At 39.1% G+C, this 19,656-nt stretch overlaps 1 protein-coding gene across 1 annotated transcript in view; it reads right to left on the reverse strand.

Annotated features, from left to right (window-relative positions):
• Nucleotides 1-228: 228 nt before the first annotated feature.
• ATP6V1H (ATPase H+ transporting V1 subunit H) overlaps nucleotides 229-19,656 on the reverse strand; it is a 43,012-nt gene continuing 23,584 nt past the window's right edge. The window contains exons 9-14 of the mRNA XM_089517305.1: nucleotides 19,066-19,258; nucleotides 17,159-17,337; nucleotides 15,218-15,343; nucleotides 13,149-13,250; nucleotides 11,642-11,755; nucleotides 229-2,587 (exon numbers count right to left, since the gene is read on the reverse strand). Coding sequence (XP_089373431.1) covers nucleotides 2,527-2,587; nucleotides 11,642-11,755; nucleotides 13,149-13,250; nucleotides 15,218-15,343; nucleotides 17,159-17,337; nucleotides 19,066-19,258 — 775 coding nt within the window. The 3' untranslated portion in view covers nucleotides 229-2,526. The remainder of the gene's footprint in view (nucleotides 2,588-11,641; nucleotides 11,756-13,148; nucleotides 13,251-15,217; nucleotides 15,344-17,158; nucleotides 17,338-19,065; nucleotides 19,259-19,656) is intronic.

Consider the following 19,656-nt stretch of genomic DNA (forward strand, 5'->3'; position numbering starts at 1 on the left):
ATTTTTTTATTGCAGTGGGCCCTTGGTATCCACTGGAGTTTGGCTCCAGCTACCCCCCCCCCCCTCCATTGGATTTCAAAATCCATAGACGCTCAAGTCCCATTACATACAATGGGGTAAAAAGTTGTCCCTTATATAAAACGGTAAAATCAAGGTTAACTTTTTGGAAATCTAGATATTTTTGTAATATTGCCAAGCTGTGGAAAATTGAAACCAGGGATATAGAGGTCTGACTGTATATATTTATTACATTACATTAATATTATTCTACAATACAATACAAATTATCAAACATTTACAACTTTTTTTACAATAATTATTCCTACTTTCCTTGCATTGATTTTACATGAATCACCCTGTCTTTCATTTCATTATTTTTCTTAAGATCCTCTGCAGTTAACTGAATTCTTTATATGAATTTTCACAGATGGTTTTGTGTGGTTTTTTAAATCTGTTTTTAGTCTTTGTAAGCTGCTTTCTTGCCTATCTTGGTATCAAACTTGGTTCAATGTAGGAGGGCTTGTAATTGCTTGAATTACTCTGTTGAAACTTCAAAGAATGAAGACAACCTCAAAGTATGTAAATTATGTCACAGAAACATACACTTTGTATACATAGCACAGTGTTAGGAAATCAGAAAACGATGTGAAATATTATACAGATAAAGCAGAAAAAGATTAAGCCTGAACTAGAAGAAATGGCCAAATGTAAAGCTCTATGTGCTTAATTATGAGGAGGAAGAGATGACAACAAAGAAAAGAAAGCAGCAGTGATAAGTGGGGGGATGCTGCCCTCCAGAGAATGGCTGTGAGACACCTATTTCTTGAATTCCTGGGTCCATGGGGCACTCTTCCAGGCAACCACTTCCACAATGTCTTGGCTCTGAGGACTCCTTTAAACCAGGCTTATAAACTTAAGGCTGCTCAGAGCAGGCCTCCAAAGGATGGCATGTGGCTACCTCCTCCTCTCTTTGCCACCACTGCTGTTCTTCTGCTTGAACAAGAATGTCAAGGATACTTCCCTGCATGGACACAGAGACTGTCAAACTGCTTAGACTGCTATGGACTACTATGCCAGCAGTTTGCCATTATAGAAACCAAGCTAATTATGAGGAGGAAGAGATGACAACAAAGAAAAGAAAGCAGCAGTGATAAGTGGGGGGATGCTGCCCTCCAGAGAATGGTTGTGAGACACCTATTTCTTGAATTCCTGGGTCCATGGGGCACTCTTCCAGGCAACCACTTCCACAATGTCTTGGCTCTGAGGACTCCTTTAAACCAGGCTTATAAACTTAAGGCTGCTCAGAGCAGGCCTCCAAAGGATGGCATGTGGCTACCTCCTCCTCTCTTTGCCACCACTGCTGTTCTTCTGCTTGAACAAGAATGTCAAGGATACTTCCCTGCATGGACACAGAGACTGTCAAACTGCTTAGACTGCTATGGACTACTATGCCAGCAGTTTGCCATTATAGAAACCAAGCTACAAACCTCTTTTCTTCTTTTAAAAATTAATCACATTCTTGCAATGAACATTAAGTAACTATGGCAGTACTTCTATACCCACTTGTTGCTAGCTGCCCTTGAGTCAACTTTGATTTCTGGTGACCCCCTATATGAGACATCTCCAAGGCCCCACTAACCTCAACCACTGTGCTCAGATCCTTCAGACTCCGGCCTGTGGTCACCTTTCTTCCCTGTCAAGCTCTCACATTCTATGTGGTGATGGGGAATACAAAGGTTTGGACAATCCCGACCTTAAGTGTTCAATTTTATGGCCCAAAATCACACTTCAGAAATAATCCAGTTTGAGACCACTTTAACCTCCCTAACTCAGTGTTAGGGGATCCTGGGAATTGCTGTTTATTGTGGCACCAGAACTCTCTGACAGAGAAGGCTAAAGGTCTCCTCAGTCCTACTTACCCTCTTATCCAGACATATGTTTCAACTGAAAGTCACTTTTGGGAAGATATGTGTAAAGTTGTACCGTACGTGTAGGAATAATCCACGATATTCTACTGGATATTTTAAAAGCACATTCTTGTTTGTAAATTTACTAATAATATATAATTCTGCAGATCTTATACTGACCAGGGAAGTTGAGGAAATGAGCTTTTATTAACTTCACACAGCTTTTATGAAATCAGTTTTCCAAAGTAAATAAAATTAATTTCAGAGGATAAAAAGCAAGCAAGACAGTCACTTAATGATATGGAATGATTATATTTTAATGCTCCCTCCCCCCTTTTTCCCCCAGGAGACAATAAATACATAAAATAAAGGCAGCACATATTAGCTATTATTTCTTAGATTTTTGCAATACAGAAGGACTGAAGCTAGCAAACTGTCAGAAACAGTTTACCATACAATAAGATTTACTCCAGGCAACAATACTGGAAGAATATTTCAAACGAAATCTACACAATAGCAGGAGAGGTTGTGAGGGAATTGTGACCACATTATTTTTCTTATTTGTACTTCAGGATAGCTCCGGTTATCCCAGTTACTCCCGCCAAAGGAAAGTAGTTTCTCAGCTTCGTGCTGTGGCTGTTTGAGGCTGCTCAGACTGTAGCTGCTTTCCAAGATACTCCCTGAAAGACCACAATGGGGAGGGGGGAGAAGAGAGGGATTATAAAAAGCTGCTGAAATGAATCTTCAAGAAAGAAATCTGTCTTGAATACTATTTCCACAACAAGTATTTATTTTCCTGCTTGTCAGTTAAATTTTAACAGTTCACTGTCATGTCAATTTTGAAAAATGCCTCAAGTTTGAATTGTAAAAGTCAGAACAACAACACAATTTGAACAGTAACCAAGGAAGATTATACTAGCAAAGTGTTTTAATTGAGGTTATTGTTATGATGTGTTTAGGGTTTTTGTACATATCACACTAAGTGCCGGTTGGCTGGACTGGAACTCCTATAATCTAAACCCATTGATAATGTGGGGAAGCACTAGTGGAAGTTTTACTCTAAAACCTTTTGATGATACCAGGTTCACAAGGTTGGTCTATGGTATCTAGCACTAGCTCTCAAGGGTTTTAGGCAGGAGTCCTTTATTATCTGGATGCTTGGACTTGAATCCCGGCTCTTCTATATACAAAGTATACTACTCAGCTAGAGCCCCAACTTTCAGCTCACTCTCTTTCTTTAACTATGTTATGGCTTTTTCAGCAACTAATCTGACACTCTGGCATTCCAAAACAAAGCTCTTCTATTTGTTCAGCATTGTGTAGCTCGGTATCACTACTCACCATGGTCACCTGAGTTCAATAAAGGATTAAAATTCAACAGGTACTAAGGCTAACACAATGATCAGCATGCCTGAGATGTTTCATATTTCGAAGACCATTTTTGAGACAATGACCTAAAACCAATTGCTAGTACCAGCTAGAGGAGACCCAGTGTCTCAGCCAATTAATAATAAGCCAATATTTAGATATTCTCCTGTTGATTCTACCAGTCTACTCTAGTTAGGATTGATTCTTGTGTGGGTGGCTTTGCTACAATACAACTTAGTCATCTGCAGCTTTCTACATGACATTGTTCTGGTGTTGAGACAGCAGTCATCAACAATCAAGGTTGCAAACAAAATTATTGTGCAATTCTAGGTCATCACTTCTCAACTACAATCTTTTCCAAGTTTATTTCTCTATGCTTGCTTTACTATGTTTAATTAAACTTATAAAAAACAAAAACAAACAGCTTCATTTATATACCACTTCATACTGAACTAACAGTGTCTAAGCAGTTTACAACTGTAAGCTAATTGCCCCCAACAATCTGGGTATTTATTTTAGCGACCTTGGAAAGATGCAAGCCTGAGTCAAGCTTGAGCCCTTTCGCTGGTATTGAACTCACAACCTTATGGTTTTGAGTGAGTGGCTGCAGTACAGGCATTTAACCACTGCACCACCAGTGTCCTATTCTCTCTTATTCCAAAGTTCTTACATTATCATACACAGTATTCTGGCCTCATCCTATTCCACTCTGGTCACAGCTAGTAAAAGAGTCTAGTGCAGTGATAGTGAACCTATGGCACGCGTGCCAGAGGTGGCACTCTGAGCCCTCTCTGTGGGCACACATGCTGTCGCCCTAGCACAGAGTTTGCCAGAGTTTCTTACTAGAAAGCCAGAGGGACGTGGCACTTTGCAATAAATAAGTGGGGTCTGGGTTGCAGTTTGGGCACTCAGTCTGTAAAAGGTTCACCATCACTGGTCTAGTGCTTTCAAGTGATGGTCTCTCTGAAAGTTACAAAATGCAACAAAACCAAACACATCCAATAGATAAGACAACCTAAAAATCTATTAAATAAATTTAAAAGGAAAACTACTGAGGTGAAGAAATTAAAATGTACTACCACTTTTACCATATGGCATTATCTGCAAGTAGTCCTTCCCTTTAAACTGTAATACTCGTAAAATACAATGAAACAAACTGATAAAAATGGAGTTAAAGGGGTTTTAGCCACATTAGTGTACAGCAGAAACTTCACAAATCAGATATAAATTTAAGCCAGATGAGAACCATGTTGTAAGGAGGTAGAGAGAGTGTGGAGGGTTGAGCGGGCGAGAGAAGAAGGAGGCAGGCCAGAAGGCCCAGAGGAGGAGGGAGGAAAGAGTCAGGCAGAGTGGGAACAGCTGGGAGCGGAAGGAGGGGTGAGGCCCCTGGGGAGAAAAGAGGAGGCGGGGTTGGAAAGGGTCCTTAAGGAGGAAGGAGAGGCGATGGGGGGGGAGGAGGCTACATGGAAGACGGAGACGCGGAGAGGAACGTGGGCCAGGGAGAGAGAGAGACCATGTGCACCCAGGTGAAGGAACCCTCAACCCCCCCCCCCCCGCGTACCTCTCCCTCTGTTTGAATACGAGTAGGCCCTCACTGAGTAGAGTGCCCGGACAGTCCTTGTTGGGAAGGGGTTGCCCACGGGGAGCCATACTTAAGAATACTTAAGGGAACGCCTTCTTCCGTACAGTCCGTCCCGCACTCTAAGGTCCTTGGGGAAGAATCTACTTCAGCCAATAAAATCTAGGCTAACTTCACCTAGAGGTCACCCAGAGGTCCTTTTCCATCGCAGCTCCAAAGCGATGGAATGACCTGCCGAAGGAGATCCGTGACATTTCTACTCTTACAGCCTTTAAGAAGGCTCTTAAGACAGATCTCTTCCGGCAGGCCTTCCCTACCTAGTTCCTCTCCCCATTTACTGTGATTTATGTCACTCTGTCCACCAATTCTTCTCTTAAATTAATGAGAAGAATTAAATTTAATTTAATTGAAATTATATTCTGGCCTCAAAAAGAAGAGCCTTCCCTCCGCCCCAACTGTCATCATCAGACATAGGAGGGAGTGAAAAAGACAGACTCGATTTCCATCAGGCCTAACTGTAAGTTTACTGTACTCACGTTGCTCTGTTTTATTTTACTATATTTTATTTATTTTTGTATTTTATTTTATTCTCTTTATTTTTATTGTTGTAACCCACCTGGATTCCTTGTGATTGGGCGGGCTATAAATAAATCATCATCATCATCATCATCATTATACAACCCAGGGATAGGGAGAAACGCTATCGGGCGGCAAGGAGAAGAGGGGTCGTGGTGGGAGAACAGAGCCAGGCCCCAAAGACAAGGAAGACCGAGCTCCAGGACAAGCGGGAACTAGCAGAACAGGCTGAGAGAGCATACAGACCATGGAGGGGAGGAGACGCCGACGAGGTTGAGTTCTAGACACCATCAGGTCAAGACCAAGACACCCTACACAGAAGCCAGTGAAGTAACTGGTATATCTCCATACGGGGAAGTTTAATATTGAAAAGGAGGAGTTTCGAAGTTTCTGTTTACAAGTTTGTGTTGGAAAGTAAGATATCAGTTGGCAAGCAACTACAGTGTGTCTTTGCCTAGTTTTGTTTCTGCCCAAAGGCCAACAAATGGAGCCAACAGGAGGACTTCCCCAGTTTGGCCCCCAGGCCCCACCCACACATGTAAAATGAATTCTCACGATATTTTTGGAGATGACTGTGCAAGGACTATTTAATATGGAAAGGCTGGCAGTGCAAGCACAGAACTTGAGATAGACAAGGAAAATCATTTATTGCACTAATAAAAACCACATACAGAATATGTTCATGGTATAAAAAAGGTAAGGAGAAGCAACCATTGTGGGTACTGTACTATCCATCACACTTTATAAAGCTTGTCAAAATATGGGCAACAGCCATAATCTATTCTAAACCATTGCTGGGCAACTGTGCCAGGGTCGGGGCCACTTCAATAGGCTATACTGGTCTGAAATTAGAAGTGATAAGACATCACTTCTTGTTTTGACCAATTTTCTTTGGGTTTTGTGTGGTTGTGGGTTTCGGAAGTATCAGACATTAAAGTAAAACTACAGCATTTTGTGTAGTTTTTTTTAAAATCTGTTTTTAACGTTGTGTTTTCAGATCAAATTTGTTGAGAAAAAAGGGGGGAAATTGGCCTGAGGATTTAGGGGACATTTTGGGAAGTTCAGGGGCTGCAAAATGGAGTTGAGGCTGCACCTTACCTAATCTAAACTAAGATGTAACCATGGAGTCTCCAGCACAATCTCTTTAATAGGCAGTCTATAATACAGAGACCACACATTCTTTCAGGCAGGCCAGAATCCTGTCTTTGGGCAGTGAATTAAAGTAGTTGTCTTTAGCTCAGTGCTCAGCTGTACTTTTTTTAAAAAAAGTCTGCAATTCTGGTATTTTTCAATTTGTGCTACAGTACTAAACTGAAGCTGCCTTTCCAAACTGAATCAATTTTCTCAGCACTTAAAATTCAACTTGAAACTTCATTTGCTTTCATAATCACATACACTTTCTTTGAATAAGAACATTTTAGCCACGCTGATTAGAAAGCAGCTTGTTTTGAAAAAACCTTTGCATTTTTATGCTTTATACACACTTTTAAGAAGCTGAAACAAACTCTGACTGACTGAACCCTAACTAGATTCAGTGTCAAGTAAAATTTAAAGCACAATTTTCTCTATTAAAGAAATCAGAAAAGAAATTACAGTCATCAGCAAATAAATACCACCCCAATTTAGCTGCATGATATCCTGAGATGCTAAGACTGAAAAATAAAGAATTAAAAAAGAAGCTGATAGCAGAATCTCAGAATTAAATCCCGGAAATAGGAAATTACAGTTTCCACAAGGGAAATACAGTTCTGCATAATGGAATTCACAAATGGATTTTTGTGAATATTAATAATACATAATATTAACTTCAAACATTAAAATATTATATGCCGCTTCACATGGTTGTAATGATAATTCCCAACTGGAAAGCAGATGTTTGCGAGACTGTTGATACAGAAAAAGTTTCTTGATCATCAGTGGTAACTTTAGTTGCCTCAGAATCTTAATTCCGTTTTAAACTAAGACTTTTTTAAAAAAGAAACCTAGCTAAATATATAGTTACTGTGCATTTTGTCTTTTCAGTCACTAAGTTTAGAGATCAAGATGAAAACTCTACCAAGCTTGGCTGTACCACTATACTTATCTCACTGTGTGGGAAGTGCTATTTATGGGACTATCAACTGCTACAAAATGTAAGTTATTAAGTTAAAGATGAGTTGATGAGCTTGCCAATCGCCAGAGAACAGATGCAAGTCACGGCAGGAAACTTATTGACAGAGAGGTAATCACAGTGTTCTGTGCCTTTTATATTGCCATTTTTCACAACAATGTTGAATGAAACGTGGAGTCATCCATGAGAGATTCAGACTCCAAAAGGGAGATGGTAAAAAGCAATGGCTGAAAAGCTATTGGAATAATGGTCAGTTTATAAAATGCTTCAAAATTTGGTGTTTGCTTTTTTAAAAAAAGTGGGTCACAAGCAAGAGTTAATGAGGTGGCAGAAGATTTAATTACAATTTTTGAGGCTGATGTTCAGTGAAAGGACTGATACATGGAAAGGGAAAGGTTTGAGGCTATTGAGAGGTTACTTCTATATTGTCTTTTCTAATCAATAACAATAAAAACTAGTGCTATATTAATACTCTAACTTTCCCACTGAACTGGGACTGACAGCTACTCATAGAGGAAAATGCAACAGTTAAAATGTGTGTGGGCATGTCTTCAAGTCACCTGTTGATTTGTGACAATCCCATAGATGCAGTAGCCTTTTCTTAGGCAAGGAACACTCCAGAGTTGGTTTGCCATTGCCTTCTTCTAAATATAGCCTACACACAACTAGTATATTCCTGCACCAATGGCACTACTTTTTTGTGGTGGTGTGATCATGTGCTCCTGTGAGACAAGAGACTTTGCTGACAGCAGCAGTGCTGCAGATAGGGTCTGTCATATCAGAAAGACTTTTGGCAGGGAGACAAACTAAATGTGCCAAACAGCTACCAGACAACATTAGTAGCAGGGGGTGGCACTGCCAGAGGATATTTCAGAAATAATGACAGTGGCACTGTAGCTAACACTTGTTATTACTGCTCAGAAGGAGGCACAGTAAACCCCTTTTCAATAATGAGACAATACAAATTAAGCAAGAAATAGTGCCAGAAGACTTGGAGGTTTCTCATTCATAGGATTGCCATAAGTTGAAATTGACAGCAGTTAACATCGACAAAACTAGTATTCCCTGGTAGTCTCCCTTCCAAGTACCCACCAGGATTTTAGCTCAAGGATCAAATGTGATTTGATGTGTTCAGGGGGGTTAAAACATACAAAAGGTCAACAATAAAGTGAAATGAAATGGCAGTTAGAAATAATTTAAAACATGCAGTTAAAAATTATAAAAGGAAGAAGATCATCCCTGTTTCACAGCTCAGATCCATGGCAGGAAGATTGGGGTCATAAAACTACAACTCCTTTCTGCCACTGACTATCTGTTCCTCCTGTTTGTTTCCCAGGCTTGGATTTAACATAACTGATATCCCCCTCTCAATAACTAACATATTATACAGTGTTAAATCACCATATCACCATGCCCTCATATCTTCATCCCCTGATATCATCATATCATCATGCCAACATGACTGAACCATGCATATGGATTTGACACTAAGAATCACATTTTCACAGCTTGACAATTCTACCATACTGATTCTTCAAGTCAGCTCTTGAGGGAAGATCAATAGAGTTCCTGTATTAAGGTGAGATTATGGATAAGAGTTGACTTTTACTTAATACATTTCAATTGTTCTATCCAATTTGCTTACTGACATTTGGATGAGCAGTCAGCCTTCAACCTACCATTCCTTGCATTTTCAGCTACACAGGAGTGCATAGCTTCTGAAAAGCTATGGAAAGTTTACAGAGACTTTGCAGAAACTAACCTTTGAAAGGGTACAAGGTAAATTTGTTCTCCTCTACAGGAAGGAGGACACAATAAACTTCCAGAGTATGCACAATCCAATACTGTGTAATTATAATTGACAGTTAATGGGAGTAGTGAATTAAACATCTTCAACAATAACATTGTAGAATCCCACATTTATCTCCCCCTCCCCCCCTCCCGGAACAGAATGGTGGTAATAGCATATGATAGCAAACTGCATGCCAGTCCCCCTGCCCTCTTGCCTGGTGGCTTATAGATCTTATAAAGTATAAGTGTCTAAAGAGATAGTGCATGAAGAAGATAAGCTTCCTGAATCACAGAAAATAGTCAATATTGATTAAACTGCTATTTCATGGAGGCTTTTTTCCTTCTTTCTGCAAATAACCAAATTAGTAATTTTAACAAAATTGCTTCTTTGCAGGAGATCCAGGGAATGAGATCAGGGCATAAAGTATAACTGCAAGTTATGGTTGAGGACAAGATACAGCAAGTATGCTGAGGATGTTTCCCCATAGATCAAAGCAAAACAATGTTTTTATAAGATGAGGTGCAGAACTTTAGGCCTCACTCAGTGTCATTAAGCTGCTGCATTGGTACCATATATACTCTACTGTAAGTAAAAAAAATTATGTCCCAAAATTGACCCTAAAATCCTGGGTCGACTTATATATCGGCCAATACATTAATACATCCCTAGTCGCACTCTCCGCTCTGGTAGCCAAAGTCTCCTCTTTCAACCCAGGATCTCCTCTGCCCCATCCCGGATCCGTCCCTTCTCTCTTGCTGCCCCTCATTCCTGGAACCTTCTTCCTCTGCATGCCCGGCTCATCACTTCCCTAACCAGCTTTAAGGCTGAGCTGAAAACCATATTGTTTAGGGAAGCGTTCTCAGGGAATTTGTGATTGTCATCTGGCTGTCTGACAATATTTGATGTGATGTGATTTGTTTGATATTTGATGTTTTTAATTTGTTTGTTTTTTCTATATGGTAATTTTATCTATTCCTCTTTTAATTGTTATTATTTTAGAATGTACGCCTTGGGCAGGCTTTTATATTCTCTTTAATTTTACCGACTTTGTACAGCGCTGTGTATAATTACAGCGCTTTAGAAATAAAGAATAATAATAATAATAATAATAATAATAATGCTTAGAAAGGTTCTGAAACAAGAAACGTGGTGATGCCCCACTCTTCATGCCTGGAGGCAGGAGTTTGTGTGGTGTGTGTAAAAGAGCTTCCCGATCCGATTTTAAAACTTTCTCTTCCCATCAAAGAAACATCCCATTTAAGTCCACTTCTTTCCCTTCCCAATCCGATTTTAAAGCCTTCTCTTCCCATCAAAGAAACACCCCTTTTAAGTCCACTTCTTTCCCTTCCCAATCCGATTTTAAAGCCTCCTCTTCTCATCAAAGAAACACCCCATTTAACTCCACTTCCTTTCCTCCCCAATCCTATTTTCAAATCGCTTCTCCAGCACCTGGAAAGTGGTATAAAGTGGCCAGGAGTGGTCCAGAGAAGGAGGGACAGAAGTGGTGTTTCCCCTTTCCATCCTTTGTTACAGCCCCCTAAATTTTAACCTTGACTTATCCATGGGTCATATCAAAATCCATGATTTTTACCCTGAAACCTTCCCGCAACCTATACATGAGGTGGACTTGTACACAAGTAAAAATTGTAATTTTAAAAGCAGCCACTCATGTCAGATCTATGGGGTAACAAAGATGTAGATGGATGCCATGTCAGGGTCATGTCTATGGTACATATCACATCAACGCAACAAAAGAATTGAAGCAACAACACCAAAACTAAATGGCCAGAATGTGACTTGAGACTGTTTTACTGGTTTAATTATCCCACACATATGTGAGGGATAATTCAAACTTACTACATATGTGAAAGAAAATTCACAGTAAACTTAATTCCAAGTCCATCAGAGCAGCTCAAAACCAAGAAAGCTGCGCATAGTAAGAGAGGGAAGGTGGATGGGTTGTGTAAGTTCACAGATGATCACTAGAGCATGACCACAGGCCAAAGCCAATGGAGATAGAGTCCCAAGAGTTACATTGCGCAGAACCAAAGAAACAAAGTCAAAGTGCACAAGCGTGATGCATTTATCCCCTCATAGCTACACTGGACAGCTGTTAACACTTTGCCATGATCCTAACAAGGACTCCAAAAATCATTTGCCTGGTGGCAGAGGGCCAATTCTCTACAACCGTTAACGCTCCTTTTCTTCCACATAGCTAAGAGACATGTAAGCATTAATGACATGTACTTTGTAAACCACAATAAGAAGTCATCCTGTCAACATTTAAGTATAAGTTAGCCACCACGTACCAGTTGTGAACCATCAGCTTCTGCACAGCAAGTAAGGCATTATAGCGAACCTGCTGATCTTCATGATGCATGTGGTTCATGACAAGCTGTTTTCCACCAAGCTGTTCAATTACGCTAAAAGAGAGAAGGAGAAAAGAATTACTGTAGAAGAGAAGTTGTGGCATGGGTGTGTGCTTTTTTAAAAAAAAAATGTACGAATTTTATTAATTAAAAAAACATAAAAACATCCATTCTTACATTTACTGTTTGTTTACATATATCCTATAATCAAACAAGTCATGTGTGAACTGGCTGAGTCTCTGTCTATTTTAATCTTTAGTGTTTAAAATGTAGTTGTATCTTCTCTTGTTTTTCTTCTTCTGTCATCTTAATCACACTTATCATGACCCTTTTATTTCTTCTTTTGATCTTCTCCTCTTCTTCTCAAAAACCTTCTCCTTACATCATCCAATTTACCAAATCCCTCTTCTCCTACTCATTTTATCTTCCCATCCTCCTTCATTCTTCTGAAGATACTGTAAGGCACTCCCCTCTAAGGGGAATGCAAATAACTGTTGAAAGCACAAGGAAGAAGTTTACCACTTTAACTTCCCACTAGCATTTCTGCATCTCTTTACACTATACAGGATCCATCGTGTTAAAACACAACAAAGTTACAAGAAATGTATAAAGCGCATCGGTAAAAAAATGTACAGCGCGTATAGTTAAAAGACCCATCCTCAGGAGCCTGTCAGTGCATAAGAACCCAGCTGAACAGAAAGGTCTTTGTCCACAGGCAGGAGGAAACGCCATAGCCCAGAGGGAGCCAACAACAAGACCCTCTCTCACATATTCATCCAACATTCCTGAGGGTGGTAGGACCAGGTAAGAAACCTCCTGGGTTTTTCACCTGGTCCTTCCAAATTATCTTAAAACATGAGCAGGCTCATGTGGGAAAATATGTTCTTTCAGAAATCATAAGAAACTAGCATATTTTAAGAGTCTAAAAATGGTGATACTGCTCAGTCTGTGAAAAGACAGGTGATACAGAATGACACAACCAGCATGGTATTACTGTTGTGCCTAGAAGGAAGATCTAGAATAGCAATGTTTTAAAGATTTAAAGAACAGTGTATGTCATGGGCATTTTTTTAAAAAGCACAACAATAAGGACTCAACAGCAGCAAACAAAAGTTGCCATACTGCCTCCTTTGACTAAATATTCTGCACAGGACCTATGTTTTGTGTTCCTGCATGAAGATAACATTTTAAATTCTTTTAAAGATCAGCATTTTAAAAAATCCAACAGAACAGTAGGATTGCTGATGACATACACCTGAATCCTTAGTTAACTTCTTAATATACCATTTAAGACCTTCTAGTTTAGAAGCATATGGTATGTTGGACAGTAACTGTAGACGATACCTCTGGGCCTTCAGCTAGTCCATACTTATCTCAGTCACATAACATAAGCAATGGCCCTGGCATTCAAACCTGAGGCCAAGTCAAGGTGCAGATGCTTCCATACCGTTTCCCTCGAGGATAGTGTCGGACATATTCTCCCACATCATGAGCTGCTACAGCCAACACCTGTGGGTCATCTGATACCTCCAGAAGTTTTGTCAAAATTCTGTAAAAGGATTGTAAATAAAAAGTTAAAAACTTATATTTTGTTCAGCAGTGGCAGACAGAAGGTTTTTTTTACTCAATGTGCCAAGAATCAGCCTCAAGTTATGCCCATTATGTTTCATTCTTTCCTGAAAACCTGCCATTGAGCAGCAGCCAATGGATCACAAACTGGCACTGGTCACAACAAATGTGTGTCACAACAAATCCAAAGCAGAGCTTGATCCATTAGATCAAAGTGAGCAACTTTCAGAGGTCTGGGGAAGGGTCACAGAAGCCCTCTATCAGACCTGAGAGGCCATACCCCCTCAGGCTACTCCATTTTTTCTTTCTACTGAAGAATTTCCCCCATGAACTTTACGGTATGAGAGGCCACTTCACTATGTCTCCCCTTGCTGGTCCCTTAGTTGTTTTAAGACTAGGAGGACCTTTTTTTCAAAACTGGAATTAACTGGTTAGTCACTACAGTACAAGTCATTTCTACAATGTTACAATGTGTGGAAATGTACAACTTTTTTAGATCCACTTAGTATAATCCAATATAATGAAATTTTGAGAGATAAAAGGATGCAATCTTACACATATTTACCTGAGGCAAATAATAATTCAATAAGGTCCGCTTATATGTAGATATGTATTAAGTCTTTTATTGCTAACTCATGTCCGGCTCATACTTCGCAAATGTGTCAACAATAAATTCTTAATACATTACCTACTAAATGTTAACACTGTGCACAATTAAAAAAATATGCCCTAGAGGGGAGGAGTGGGGAAGGGGAAACTACTGCATTTCACATATATATTTTCATTATTTGTGTTTCATTTTAACACATGATACTCTTGATTAGGTTACTTCTAATATGAATAAAGTCAAACCAACAAGGCTATTTGCTTCACAGTCACCTAAGCACTTTCATTTGTACAGCTTATTTACAGTCAGTTCTGGATACACTGTAAACACTAAAATAAAAATTAATATATCATGGATCAAATTCATTCAATATCTGATTCTGAATTAATAAGACACAGCTCTGAATAGGCAAATAATAACTCTTCACTGAACGGGTATTTATGCCCCGCTGAGATGTTACAGGTATATTCTGCTACTGGATTAAAATTTCTGTGTGATAATTTCATCACAGCTTCGCTCACACATATCAAAAGTGAAGACCTGTCTTCTGCGATTTCAGCTCCAGGCATGCTAGGCAACCTTCCTCCCTACAGACAGGGATGCTAGGTGCCTCTTATGGAGGTAACAAGTGCCCCTTATTATTATTATTATTATTATTATTATTATTATTATTATTATTACAAGTGCTCCCTATTTGAGGATTGCAAAGCTTTTACTTTCATATAGACTGAAAGAGAGGAAAAACATTTCTGTAATTTGGGGGGAGGCTTCATAAAGACAGAAAGGTGTGCATCATGTAATTTATAAATATGGATAATATGTTAATTTTACAGACAAATAATTTTTTGGTATTTAGATGGAATGCAAACTTGCTAATAGCTACTTCTTGACTGTCAAACCCTCCACGTGATGAATTTCAACTGTCCCTTATTGCTGTTTTGAAAACCTTGATTTGATGGATTGAAGTCCAACATACCTTCAGATGATGTTGGACTTCAATTCCCACCAGTCCAGATAGGATACCCAGCGGCCAGAAATCATGGAAATTATAGTCCAGCATTTGGGAGGCTTATTCTAAAAATGATCTGAGTTTCAAAGTAATCAATGATACAGCACAGAAATATATTGTTCAATGGAAGACATCAAATATGGCAACAGGCACACCTAAATATTTCTACAAGCTTGAGCATTTTTCTTTAGATCCTAGACCATCTTTTCAAATAAAGCATTTTTTTAAAAATGAAAATACTGTCCCTTCACCTTGTATATATTCTAAACCATACTTTGCTCATTGTAAGCAATACAACGTTTGAGTGAGTAAGGAAATCAGAACAACTTACTTCAATAGTTCATAGTTTTTTTCATTTAATCTTACAGCATTTTCTCGCCAGAATTTCTCAGATTTGTGAACAGGACTCCATTCTAGTCTTCCAGATTTAAGCTCAGAACTATACTCATCAAATGAACTGCAGAATAAACAGAGGATGAGACTGAAAAACATATCCTGAGCTCAAGAACAATATATGGTATGACAAATGCAAACAGCAAGGTGATATTTAGTTTTGTACATTTAAAGTAAGGGAAAGATTCCATTTAAAGCTTCTGCTGCATTTAAGCAGCTTTGTAAAGGTTACTGTAAAAATTGTAAGTGCCACTTACAACCATAACTATAAGCATTTATTAAAATATTTACATCCAAAGTTTACTAACAGCCTATTTAGTTGCATGAGGTTCATCTAAGTTCTGGCCAGGCTGGCACCATTTGCCTCCAGTTTTAAAACGGCAAATCTTCATTTTAGGGAATCAATAACTCCAGTCTATAGGACTGACATTGGAATATGTATTACAGATAGGCATCTGTAATACATACCCCAGTGTCAGCCCCATAGATATTAAAAGCATTTTACCTAGTTCAATCCCCTGTCCAAATTTCCACTAAGTCAACAGACTTATTCTGGATATTTTATATTCCTGGCCAATCGTACCCTAGTGAATGTCAGGACACAAATTCTATCCAATCCCAGAATCTCAGATTCAAACACTAAATATATGTGTTACTACATAAGTGTATTCATCCTACCCAATACAGAAAAGAAACATCTTACTAAAGGCTGGGCTGCATATAGCCCTCCACATGCTATTGGACTCCAACTCTTACCATCCTCTCCTGGCCTGCAAATGGCAAAAGATAAATGTAATATTTATCAGCATCTGGAAGTCTGTAGATTTACCACCTTTTCCTCTTCCACCAGCATGATAGTCATTAGTTACATTCCTTTAATAAGCTGGACAACAGCTTATTGTAAAATACTCATATCATTGAGAGGGAAGAAGATGGTAAAAAAACAGACAGTCTTTTGTCCACTGTTGACAGCTTGTAATTTTTAAAAAGTGGAACCATTATCCAACAGAGTCAGATTTAGTTTAGCACCTTCATTTGAGAGATTGTTATAAGGGAGTAAACTTTACTATTCTGGCTAGCATGTGCTGAGGCCCTAGGAAAAGTCCTCCCCTCCAAGGCCTTGTAGTTTGCTTTAGAAAATTGGTGTTTTTTAAATACTGGAATCTTGTAACTCTATATAACATCCTGCAACTACAACAGTTAGGTGCATGTCCAAATTCAGAAGCTCAGCTTTAGGTATTTTCAAATGTCTTCTAACTCCAGCTTTTACAACACTGGTGCACTGCTTTTTGTGAACAAAAACATTACTGTGAACTACACAGTAGCTCCTGATATAGAGGTTTAAGAAGTCTACTTGTGATGACAAGTGACAGCTACTACTGTGTATTCCTCATGATTTCTTGGATTATGAGGGGGGACTCCCAGAGGCAGGAACTGTATAGTCATGTGATGTGTTATTAAATAGCCCTTTTGATCCTAGAGACTTGCACTGTTATTTCTTTCAAAGGGTTCAAAAATTGCAGCATATAGGAGTATGATCGTCAGCTAAGTTATCGTCCCAATACATCTGGCCCTCCATATCAGCGGGCTAGTCATCCAAGGACTAGAACATCCACGGATGGCTCTGCCCCATTAGTATCAATTGTAACATGTTCATACAGCCATGCCAAGACAGCCAGATGCACATCACATCAATTGACATTAATGGGACTTGAGGTCCTGTGTTATTTGGTATCAACGGGGCAGGGGGTCTGGAGCTGAACCCTTTGCTGATACGGAGGGCCAACTGTAACAAGTGGTTGGCATACCCTTTACATACTCCAAACACTGCTTTGATTTTTTATTTATTTATTGGAAAAAATCAAAATATAAAATTCACCTGAGGTCCTGGACACTCTCTCCAAGTTTATCCAACAGAAACTTTATGTCTTCACTTATGTCTTCATCATCATATTTTTGTTGTTCCAAATTCTCCAGCTGCTTTAGAACTTTGCATTGGATCATGGCAAGGGCATACTCCTGGCGGGTTTCCCTTTCAGTAGACTTCTCTAGAAAATTCTGGAAAGTAAAGAATTAACAAAGGAAACCACTATCATTAAAAAAAAAGTTTGCATCCTATTTGTACTACCCCTCTTAATACATATATTTAATATCCATTAACATAACTACACTGCCATGTCCCATCAACTCTTATCAGAATTCTTTACCATTCTGTATCAAGAAAATAGCACAGTTTGCTAAGGAATGCTGAGCTATCATCCTAATGTCACATACTCTTCTGAAAATAATCTAACAAGCTGCTAGAAGCATATGGGTGTTAGGGAACTATACTGCCAAAAAAGAATTATATTTAGCTTAAATCTATAAAGTTTAGTTAAGCTATGAGTAAGAATGGTAGCAATTAACCTTATAAAATTAAGGTGCCTTAAGAATGGTAGCAATTAGCCTTATAAAATTAAGTTACAAGAGCTGCACAGCACTGAGATGGCTCCCTGGTCCAGTTCCTTTCATGCCCACAAAAGCTACATGAACAGAGGAAGGAGTAGGCAGGATGGTAGGGTTTAATTGGGTGAAACCTCCTCTCATATATTACCTTTAGCACAAGCCAACTACTGTTTCAAGCACCAAGAACTATGTTCACACTGCTGTTTGACAACATTCTGACTGGCAATATTAAAGTAAAAAAATTGGGTCTTCCCAAATTGGAGTCCAGCATGACTAGAATCAAACTAAGTATGATATTTATCATGAGACCTGAGACTGTGTTGCTGTTTTTTCTTTAACTAGCAGAGAGAGTAGAGCAACTCCACCCAGATTGGGACTGTGAAATGGAATTGGAAGACTTTAAACCAAGACTACAGCAGGAAGTGGAGAGTTAAATTGGGCTTCTAATTGGGCCACACTAAACAGACCTGTCACTATTATTAAAGTGTCACAGATCACTTTTATAAACTAGCCTTTTCCTCACTACTGGCACACTCTCTACCACAATGCATGTAATGACAGGTTGGGTAGGTGTGTCTTGGTGTGGAGCAAAACAGATAGTCTACTCTCATTGTCAAGTTCTCGGCTATCTTGAAGACTACTGAAAGTGGAGTCTTCCTTGCCATCTCTTTGTTGTAGATTCTTCTAAACCTTCTCTTCTCCCATGATTTCAGTTCTAGTCCCACCATTGATATTGCTGGAGAAGGCTGAGAAAGTTCTCACTGCTTGAAACCACCTTCATTCCCATTCTTCCTGGACTCTTCTGCTGCTCAGAGTCCTCCTCATGTCTCCACAGCTTGAATTCCAGTCAACACCATGACTTATACACGCTTGTGGGCTCAACACTCTAAAACCTTCCCTTGGCCGGATATTCTCCACCAATAAGCTTTCATAGAATATTGCCAATCCTCTCTTTTTTTCAATCAGTGTTATCCAATTTGAATTTCTTTAACCATATAACTATCCTGATTAGAAGTGGCCTGATAATCACTTTCTGAGAGTTAAAAAGCCAGCAACAGCCATTCAACTCATACAATGTACCTCTGAAATGTAAGTCTCAATTCAGGGCACTCTTCCCTTGCCTTCCCTGTGGTTTTTAATATTAATGTTGCAGTTGCATTCTGCCTCACATCAAAACTGCTTCTTCCTACATCCCATCTCCCAAAGTGCTGATGAAGCTCACACACTGCTCCAAAGTAAACAGCTATGCAAAGCCAAACTATGCCATAGAGTCTGCATCACATTTTGCCTCTAGATTTATGGTAACACTGTCCTTTGTTCCAGACTATGTATGTCACTTACCCGAAAAGCTGCGAGAATTATCCTAGTTACTTTCTCTTTTACAGATTCCTGAAGGATGTCAGAGAGGACCGGAACAATGTTATAACGCCGCAAGTGTTCACACATCTGAGGACTGAATGCCAACAGCCAGATAGAGAAAATCATCTGATACTGAAGCTGGAATCCACATTTGTTACTCAGAACTCCCATAATGCTGGAGGGGAAGAAAAGCACATGAAATATACAATTAAAGAGAAGCTGAACACCCTCAATTTGTGATCCTAAGTGTCTGCAATCTTTTGAAATCACCTGCTACTAAAACCAAGAAAAAAAATCTTAAGAAAGACTAAAATGATGCACAAAGTGACTATAATTTTGGATAGCCATTTGGAAGCACTTCAGTTCCAAGTATCAATTTACTCAGAATGTGTTCACATCAGACATGTTCCATTTGTAAAAGAAAGGGCTTTCATATTTTATGTACTGGCAGGTAGACAGGAAATAAACAAAGCCAAAACAACTACAATTCAGTATTCTATTGGGAACTCTTAGAAAGTTTTCAGAAAGAATGACAGCCAATTAGGTGCAATAATTTTGCGATGGTACATGCAT

This window comes from Sceloporus occidentalis, unplaced genomic scaffold (assembly GCF_023333645.1).
Source record: "Sceloporus occidentalis isolate IW3139 unplaced genomic scaffold, rSceOcc1.0.p SCAF_3, whole genome shotgun sequence".
NCBI classification, from domain to species: domain Eukaryota; kingdom Metazoa; phylum Chordata; class Lepidosauria; order Squamata; family Phrynosomatidae; genus Sceloporus; species Sceloporus occidentalis.